The sequence below is a fragment of the Rhinolophus sinicus genome, chromosome 17 (genome assembly GCF_057876585.1).
Source record: "Rhinolophus sinicus isolate RSI-liver-muscle chromosome 17, RSI-T2T, whole genome shotgun sequence".
NCBI classification, from domain to species: Eukaryota; Metazoa; Chordata; class Mammalia; order Chiroptera; family Rhinolophidae; genus Rhinolophus; species Rhinolophus sinicus.
Window position 1 is genome coordinate 197,468,142 of NC_142517.1, and position 9,559 is coordinate 197,477,700.

The window sequence follows — 9,559 nt, forward strand, 5'->3', positions numbered from 1 at the left end:
TGAGCCCAGGAATCATTTTGAGGTGGAAGAATTCTATTCAGGATCACTTTGGGAAGAAAAACCTTGAATCCAGGGATTTCCTTTACTCTTTGCCTTCCTTTTACTCTTTAACCCCATCTCCTCAAATGTGTCAAAACAGTCAACAAGGGGTTTGCATTTGTTCATTATTTGATCATCAGTGATTATTTTTTAACCCCACCATTGCCCTAATACTCCAGTAGGAAAAAAAGACGCAATCTCTGCCCTGTGGAATTTATATTCTAGTGGAGGAGGTGAACGTCAGTTAAATAATCAAACAAATAAATGCTAATTTGTAGGATGCTATGAGATGCTATCAGAGGCAGATCTGACCTATTCAGTTAAGTAGGTGCAGCCTCTTTTGAGGACCTGGGGTTAGAGCTGGGATCTGGAGGAGGAGGAGGAGGAGGTGGATTTAAGCCCAGAGGAGGATCTAAGTTCTTGAGGTGGCGATTTCCTCAGGGGTGAGTAACCATCAATCATCGAGCCTGTTTATAGAAAAGCGACAGAGGGACCTGGAGCCGGGTGGCTTGTTTGTTTGCGAGTGTGTCATGCCTGGATGGAGCCGGCCGTTGTCTCCCAAGTCCCAGCTGGGAATGATGTCGTCCCGGTGCAGGCCCAATATAGCCGGCTCCGCCCCCATCTCCCGGCAGCCCCTGCAGCAGCATTCCCCCCCTCCACCTCCCTCCCTTCCCCCCCCACCCCGGGTGACTGGCCGAGCCGGCCTCCTCTGGGTTTCTCTAGTAGTTTCCGTGCAGCTGACGCATGCTTGCGCGCACAGCTGGGCCGGGCGCGTCCTACGCAGCAGCCGCGAGCCGGACAGCCGGTGCCAGACGGTTCCCGGCGGGGGGCAGGGGCGGGGCGCCGCAGGAGCCAGGGACTCCGGGCGGAGGAGGTGTGGACAGGTTGCCCGTCAGGCTGGGGGTCCTAGGCTGGGCTGCGGAGTTACGGGTTTGCGCTAGGGCTCCCCGGGCCTGGGCACCGAGATAGTCGGTGGCATCGACCTGCGGGGGCCGATAAGGCTGCCCGAGCAAGCCTAGTCACCGCCGCAAGCAGAGCTCAGTGGGCTCCGCTTCCCCCTAGGAGCGCCACCGCCACCCCGGGGCGGGGGCTCCAGCCCCAGGGAGGGGGCGCTTGGGTCTTTCTGCCTGACTCGTCCTTCTCTCCTGCACCCCCAAGGAGGCCCGCCAGCCTACTGACGAGTTGCCATGGCATCCTACTACGACATCCTAGACGTGCCGCGAAGTGCGTCCGCTGATGACATCAAGAAGGCGTAAGTGCCTCCGCTGTGCATCACAGAGCTTTTCACCCACCCCACCCCCCACCCCCGTCCCCCATCCCCACTCTCACCTTTATGGGGCCCTTCAGAGGCCGTGTGAGGGAACCAGGTCCTTGACACCTGTAGGGAGGAAGGAGACCCCTGGATGAGTAGGAGAGAGTCCATAGAATGAAGTTCTCATGGGAGCTGCAGTCTGTGTCCTTCTCTAGTAAACCCTCCCTACCCCTCCTCTCCACTGCTATCCCACCCCCAGCCCCTAGGTGTGGGCTTTCTCAGGATGCAGTGCAAAAATGCCCAGGCAATGTGACCAGAAAGGACCAGTGCCCCTGTACTGTCCATGGCCACATATACCCTCCACCTTTGTAACCCCAGCCCCAGAGATCCCCAGGGAGGGTTAGGGCTGGGGCCTTCTCATCCTCACATTATCATTTGCGAATGCAAACAAGTAGCCCTAGCACTGGCTGCAGAGGGGAGATAGGGATTCCATTAAAACATCATAGCAGAGGCAGCTCCAGCAGCTGCCCTGGACTGGGCTCTGAGTGGTGAAAGGACAGTGGTTGGCTAGTGGGAAAATGGGTCATTCTGTTCCCTAGTGGGAAGTACCGCATTTGTCCTGACCCAACCCTCTGAACTCACTTCCTGCAGGTATCGTCGAAAGGCTCTACAGTGGCATCCAGACAAGAACCCGGATAATAAAGAGTTTGCTGAGAGGAAGTTCAAGGAGGTGGCCGAGGCATATGAAGTGCTGTCGGACAGTAAGGGCCAGGGGTCAGGGCAAGGCGTCACCCGTCGCCCCCACTTCATGCCCCATTGCACTCCTTCCCAAAGCCATGCTGCCACCACCCCAGTCTCTCATGCCTTTTCCAACCTGGCATTTAAGTGCCCCCCTCCCACAGGGACTCTGGGACTTTTTCCTCTTTTTGCTTCAAGTGAGCACCTACTGTGTGCAAAGCACCTTTTTATTCTTCCCCTCATCCCCTGTGCTCAGTGTCTGCTCCCCAGGATCTGGTAGTTGCAGCATGGGTCCTGACAAAGAAGGACGCAGGGCAGGTAACCAATGTGTGCCAAGCCTCCTCTGTGCCCGGTGTTGGTGGTTATCATCTCTGTGAGTCTTCACAGTCATCCTGTGAAGCAGGATTTATCACCCCCATTTTACAGGCAAGGAAACTGAGGCTGGGAGAGGTGAAGTAACTGGCTCAAGGTCACACAGACCTGGACCATGAATCCAGGTCTTGTATTCATTCCAAAAATATTTGGTGAATGCTTGTGTTGCTGGGCCCTTGTTTGGTACTGCGGAACAACGGAGTGAAAAATAGGCACTGTCCTTGTCCTGATGGCTTTGTTACGTCTGGTCAGGGAAGATGGACATTAACCGAGTTAATACATAGACAAGAGTATTCCAAAGAAAAGTAGCAGGGGGATGTGATAAGGAATAATGGGCACTGATTTTTGTTACGGTGATCCCAGAAGGTTTCTCTGAGGAGGTGACATTTAGGCTAAGCCCTGATCAATAATAACACATTAATAATTGGCTAACATTTATGGAACACTTACTCTGTTAGGCACTGTGCTAAGCTGTTTATGTAGATTATCTCATTTCATCCTTGCAACAACCCTATGAGATAGGTGCTGTGTCATGTCCATTTTACAGATGAGAAGGAGCCACTGTGTGAAGGGCTGAGCTACTGCTAAAACGTATAGTCTGTGTCTCCTGTGTACCGTGCTGTCCCCCAAGTGTCAATCTCTGGTCAGCCTCTGAGGGTCTTAGCCCAGAATGGGAGGCTGGCATCCCAGAGGGAGGGAGAAATGATCCAGTCTCTCTTTCCAGAGCATAAGCGAGAGGTCTACGACCGCTATGGCCGGGAAGGGCTAACTGGAGCAGGTAGGTGGAGCGGTGGGGCCTAGGGATAGAAGTGGGTCAGGGAGGAGAGAGGAAGGGCAGGTTCTTACAACGGATGCTCTCTTGGGGCTCCTACCCATGTCTTAGGTGGGGTCCCCTAGCTTTGGCAAGATGCACGCCCTAAGCCCCTTCCTCATCCTGCCTCTCCTCCAGGAACTGGCCCATCTCGGGCTGAAGCTGGCAGTGGTGGGCCTGGCTTCACCTTCACCTTCCGCAGCCCTGAGGAGGTCTTCCGGGAGTTCTTTGGGAGTGGAGACCCTTTTTCGGAGCTCTTTGGTGAGTTGACCCAGGAGGCCTCTGACTAGTCGACTTCGCCCTCCACGCCCACCCTCCATTAGCTGGGGAGGCTGAGAGGGAAGCAGAATTCCAGAATGAAGATTTTGTGGGGGTGGATCCAGTGTGAGCTGGGACAGAACCTACTCACGTGACCCTGTAGCGACACTTCAGAGACTTGCCTTATTAAACGATAACAACAACACATTGTTAGACCTCAACAATGACAGCCATGAAAGCAAGATTCAAAGCATCACGTGACAATAATAATGCCATTGCAAACAACAGATACCATTTTTTGGAATGATTAATATGAACCCTGTGAGGCAGATAATTTTATCCCCATTTGCAGATGAGAAAACTGAGGCGTATTCAAATAACTTGCTTCGGGTCACAAAGCAGATGGCAGAGCCAGACGTGGAGCAGTGTCTGCCTGACATCACATCATGCTGGTCTTAGACTGAAGGAGCTATCTGTCATCCCTCTTTGCCTTCCCCACTCCTTCCTTTATTCGTTATTGTGGACAGAATTTACTAATGAATTTTTTCGTATATTAAAAAGGAATTTAATTTGTAAATAAGTCCAAGCAGAAAAGTAAAAAAATCAGAAATGTACCTTAGCAGCTTATATTTAGACTTAAAAGCAGGATTCGCACATTTTTTGGGGGAAATCTCTTCACCAGGTGATGGTTAATCTGCTTGTTTGTTGTAGATGACCTGGGTCCCTTCTCAGAGCTTCAGAACCGAGGATCCCGACACTCGGGCCCCTTCTTCACCTTCTCTTCCTCCTTCCCTGGGCACTCTGGTAAGTACTGTCCCTTCCCATTTTGCAAGCTCTGAGTTTTGGAACCCCTCATCTCAGTTCGTGGCTTTTCCAAGCCTTCTTTCTGGTGCATCTGGAGCCCTGCCTCCGGGCAGCTCTGCGGACTGAGCCCATAGGTTCCTGGCCCATTGTGACTGCAGCCTGCTGCTTACAGCCTGTCTAACAGCCTCTCTTCCTCCTCCTCTATCCCAATGCCAGATTTCTCCTCCTCATCTTTCTCCTTCAGTCCTGGGGCCGGTGCTTTTCGCTCTGTTTCAATGTCTACCACCTTTGTCCAAGGACGCCGCATCACAACACGCAGGTGAGGACTCCTCTGGGACCATACGGGGTGGAGGGGAGCTGCAGACAACTAGAAAGTCAGCCCGTTGAGGGCAGCGCCCAGATTGTCTTGTTCACTGTGGCATCCCAGAGCCTGGCTGAGTGCCCGCAGGACTCAGACATGCCCACTGAATGACCTGTGCTGTCTCCCACAGAATCATGGAGAACGGGCAGGAACGGGTGGAAGTGGAGGAGGATGGGCAGCTGAAGTCAGTCACAATCAATGGTAAGGAGTAGCTCTGCCACCCAGTGCCTGGCAGGAGGCCCCAGCCCCAGGCCCCAAAGCTCCCTCCCCAAACTGCTCCTGTCTAAACTCCCTTGGGGCATGAAGTCAATGGCAGCCACAGGCCAGACTAGCAGGAGCCAAGACGGTGATCATGGGGAGGGGGCTAGGACAGGGAATTGAGAGGGCTGGCTAATCACCGTCATTATTAGTGGGGTGTGGAGTTTGCAGAGCACTTTCCTGTTTTTAAAGCACTTGCACACATACCATACCCCCTTGTATTGTTCAAACAGCCAGGGGGAAAGCACGGCAGTTGGTGTGCACCCTTTTACATTTGAAGTGGCTGCATCTCAGCACAGTTAAATGGCTCTAATCCCGCAGCTGGACAAGGCTCCAAAGCCCTAATCCCCCAGGCCCAAGGCTCTGTCCTGCTTAGTAAGTGGGAAAGCCAGGAATGAAACTCAGGACGCAGGATTCCTAGAGCTGAACTCTTCCCACAATACCTCTCTGTACAGGGTAGTCACCATGGCTACCCTTTCATGTCTGCTGACCCTGGAAACACTATGCTGTCTCATTTAATCATTGGAACAATTTAACAGTGTAAATACTCTCATCATTTCCATTTTATAGATGAAGAAAGGGAGGCTCAGGGAGGTTGAAAAACTTGCCCAAAGAGATACTAGGTTCATGCAAAAGTAATTGCGGTTTAAATGGTTAATTGCAAAAGCTGTAATTACCTTTGCACCAACCTAATAGCTCGTACCTGCTGGAGCTGAGTACCTGCCTGTGCTCATAACCACATACGAGGTGTCAAAATGCATATGTGCCATTTCCAAAGGCGGGACTAGAAGTGGTCAGAGTTGTTGCTGCATGAGGCAGCCTGGCAGGATTTCCCTGGCCTGGGCCAGAGGGCCTCATGGTGGCCATGACTCTTGCAGGTGTCCCAGATGACCTGGCACTAGGCTTGGAGCTGAGCCGTCGCGAGCAGCAACAGTCTGTCACCTCCAGATCCGGGGGCATGCAGATGCGGCAGACCCCTGCATCACGCCCCTCTGACAGCGACCTCTCTGAGGATGATGAAGACCTTCAGCTCGCCATGGCCTACAGCCTGTCAGAGATGGAGGCGGCTGGGAAGAAACCAGCAGGTGGGCGGGAGGCACAGAGACGACGACGACAAGGGCCCCTCAAGGCCCAGTACCAAGATCTGGGCATGCAGGGGACCCATGAGGGTGCAAGGGGTGACACAGCCAAATCTAGTCCAACCCTAGAGGAGAAGGCCTCTCGCTGCCTCATCCTCTGATCACCAGGCCCAACCCACCCCAATTCAGGTTGACTGGGGTCCTGCTCAAGTCAGGAGAGCGGAGAGGTGTGTGGCCCCTTGAACTCCATGCCTCCCCTGCAGGTTCCCCCCAGGTCCCCTGCACTCCAGTGTGGACTCAAGCTTTGCTCTGCTGAGCTGATAGGTCCCTGGTGAAGCCCAGGGCAGGGGCCTCAGGGCAGTGGGAGGGCCTGAGGAGCCAGGATGCACTTCTTATTAGGGGCATTAGTGGTTTGGGGAGGTCCTTTTGTGCCCAGGTCTTCTGCCACCTATGTTGCTGATGTCAAGGAAGGAGGACTTGGCCTGGGGTTCTCTGAGCCTGAGTTGGCAGCTACACTGGGGAATCTCTGGTTCTCCTTGTCCAGCTGCGGACACCCCCCACCCTGGTTTCTGTGCAGTGTTGAGCTCTGACTGTCTCTGTTGCTTCTCTTCTGGTGCCGTTTCTTCCTCACTCTCTCCTCTCTGCAATTCCCCATGGGCCTCATCGCTTGCTTTCACTGCCGTCTGGCTAGGACTCCCTTCTTCCTTCCCTGAGAAGGCCTCAGTGTGTCGAGGAAGATGCTGTGGCCGGTAGGGCCATAAGGTCTTCCGGGGAGGCTAGCTGGGTGGGGCGGGAGCCTCTCGGCCGTCCAGATTCGGAACCGGAGCCCACTCCTCCTCCCTTCCTCTTGCTGCCTCAGCCTGCCCCAGGCCTCGGGACTAGGCAGAGGTGAGGCTGGCCAACCCTGGAGAGGTGGGCTAGGGCCAGGGTGCCCCAGGAGGGAGGCCTAGGAGGGGACTGTGCCCCGTCCTACTTCACCATGCATCAGGGTGCAGGGAGAGGCCACAGGGCTAGCCCAGGTCTGCATGCTTGGCACCATCCTCCACGGCTTGCTGCTGACCCTCTCTCCTGTCACCCACCCCCGCTCTCTCTCCCCAGATGTGTTCTGAGCTGGATGTCCAGGATCCAGAGTTGCTGCACAGTTCCAACAGGACAGCGCTCTCCCCTGTGCACTGGGAGGGGACCCTCCATTCCTGTCCCTCACCCGTGCAGGGCTAGAGCTGGGCCTGGGTGGTGGGTGGGGGCTGGGTGGGAGGTGTTGGTAGTCTTAGCCTGTAAACTCTTCCCTGGGTTTTTTATGTCGTCTCTCGTGGACTACACGTCCCAGAATGCAATGCGCCCTCCTTCCATTTCTGCTTGAGGGAAGCAGTGAGTGGTTATAGAGCTGTGCATCTTGGGACAAGTAGTTCCAACCCAGGTCGGCCTGTTACTCGCTGTGAGATGGGGAGTTCTTATCATTTAGTCTGTCCCTGGCAGGGGTGGTGAGAATGTGGATGAAGGGGCAATGTTCTGAGCTTCATTCCCCTGACACCTCTTGTTAGTGCCGAGGTTAGAGTGTACAGATCAAAGTCCTGTGGCATCTGGGAGAGGCTCTTTTCCTGTGGGCAGTACTGGGGTCTGAGGCCTGGGTGGGATCACTAAGCAGGATAATGGGCTTAGACCAGCAGAGAGCTTGAATTAAAGGGCATTCCCGTGTGTGTGTGTGTGTGTGTGTGTGTGTGTGTGTGTGTGTGTGTCCAGGATTGGCATGTGATGGGTGCTCCAGGCATGTTGCTGCTTGTATGGCTTCTTTGGCCTCTGACCCTGCTGCCCATTCTCTCTCCAGTACACAGCTGAGTTGCCTCTCCTCCTCCCTGCCTGGGGAGCCCAATGGCCAGGAAGGGGAGTGGTGGAGCCAGGTTGTTGCCAGACCCTGTGACATCGTGTCTCAGAGACCTATCAAAGCCAGCTGGGCTGAGCTCAGACCAGAGGGCAACACTGGAATTCAATAAAGCTGAGTTTTGAGAGCTTGGTGTTGTGTTGTGTTGAAGTGTTCTTTCTTTCCAGGGAGGCCTGGATGACCTGTGGGACCAGTGGGTGACACACACCCCTTTATTGCCCAAACATCTAGAGGTTGCAAGCTTTCCCCGTTGACAGCAGATGTCCCCTCTTTGGCCAGGCTGCCCTCCCCAGGTATGCTGTGGAATCCCGAGAATTGCTCACATTCTTCTGCCCTCACCTCCTGGGGTCCCACCAATGGCTTTCCCCAGGCAGCTGTGCTTCCCTACGCAGGGACCCACCACCCAGTACTCTGCAGCACAACTAGGACCAGACTAAGGTATGATTTCACTGAAAGCCTGGAGACCACAGAAAGCAGGGAGCACATGAAAACCTGTAAAGACATGTTCTCGGGGTCTGTAGACTGAGCCTCTCTACAGGGTTACTTAGCCCAGAGCCAGTGGGGAGACTCAGAGGCCCACCTCCCCCCACATGGAATGGGACAAGTCCACCCCACCCAGGGGTCCAGGCCCACAACTCTCTGGACACCTATAGAGATGCCCTTCTGGCCATGGGACAAGCATCTTTCCATTGCCAAGCAGGGCAGTGTGGCTCCCCACCAACTCTCTTAACCCAGGATAAGCACTTGGCTTCATCTTCAATAGCCAAAGGGGCTATAGTACATTTTTGTCAAAGCAAGGAAGCAGCCTGCCCTGCAAGAATTTCAAGCCGAGAGAGAGACTCTGGTGGAAGTTTGTAAATGACTGTTGTGCTGATTTCTAGCCTTTGAGATGCCATACTGCAGTTGTAGGCACCTCAGCTGAGCCCAGGTGAGGCGTAGAAGGACCGGCAATCTGCTTGCTGGTTCCTTCTCTCCCTGCACAAGGCAGAGGCTACTCGCCCCGTTTTCCATGTGAGGGGACTGAGCCTTCTTGGCAAGGTTAAGTGGCCCTAACTTCCAAGTAGCATCAGGCCCAAGACTCTTTCTGCCTAGTTTCCATGTCCATCACCATTGTCCAAGGATGCCTCATGAAAGGCAAGTGAGGGCTTCTCTGGGACCATACAGGGTAGAGGGTTCTGGGAGCCATGGGATGGGGGGGGGGGGAAGATACCACTTGTCTCCATGTGAATGCCTGTTGTGACATCTCACAGGCCTGGCCTACCAGTCACTATCAGGTTAGGACCTCATTCAGTCCTAATCCAGTCTACGAACTTGATTCCTGAGGCCCAAGAGCACCGAGCAGCTACCCTAGAACTGAGAGGAGAGGGTCAGCACGTCTGGTTGGAATCCTAACTCCACCTCCTCCAGGTTGTGTTGCCTCAGGTAAGTTCTGTGCTGAAGTCTCTGTCTGTAAAATGGGGCTAATAATTGGTCGTGCTGTTGTAAGGAATAAGCAAGTGAATGCACGTAGGCATCTTGGAGACTGCCCCACAAGCAGGACGCACAGCGCAGAAAAGCGATGGCCTCGCTGTTAGCTTCCATCCAAACCCTGGGGAGCCTGACTGCAGCCTGGCTCTCCCATCACACTCTGCATCTCCCGAGAAATGCAGCAGGCCTGGCTCCAGACTGAGGCCGGGGTAGAGCAGACAGAAGTGTGCAGGAGTCCAGG

At 54.3% G+C, this 9,559-nt stretch overlaps 1 protein-coding gene across 4 annotated transcripts; it reads left to right on the forward strand.

Moving 5' to 3' along the window:
• Nucleotides 1-718: 718 nt before the first annotated feature.
• DNAJB2 (DnaJ heat shock protein family (Hsp40) member B2) lies at nt 719-7,978 on the forward strand. 4 transcript variants are annotated; one of them, XM_074313724.2, is made up of 11 exons: nt 720-913; nt 1,198-1,291; nt 1,943-2,052; nt 3,126-3,179; nt 3,351-3,473; nt 4,182-4,274; nt 4,491-4,593; nt 4,766-4,836; nt 5,772-5,978; nt 6,832-6,860; nt 7,071-7,978. In XM_074313724.2, exons 2-10 carry the CDS (start codon nt 1,227-1,229, stop codon nt 6,852-6,854), a joined length of 849 nt encoding a protein of 282 aa, XP_074169825.1. In that variant the 5' UTR covers nt 720-913; nt 1,198-1,226; the 3' UTR covers nt 6,855-6,860; nt 7,071-7,978. The 4 variants fall into 4 exon arrangements, with proteins under 4 accessions (XP_088650514.1, XP_074169825.1, XP_074169829.1 ...); XM_088794388.1 differs by having other exon boundaries at nt 719-913; nt 5,772-6,860; XM_074313728.2 differs by lacking the exon at nt 6,832-6,860 and having other exon boundaries at nt 7,798-7,978.
• Nucleotides 7,979-9,559: the final 1,581 nt, after the last annotated feature.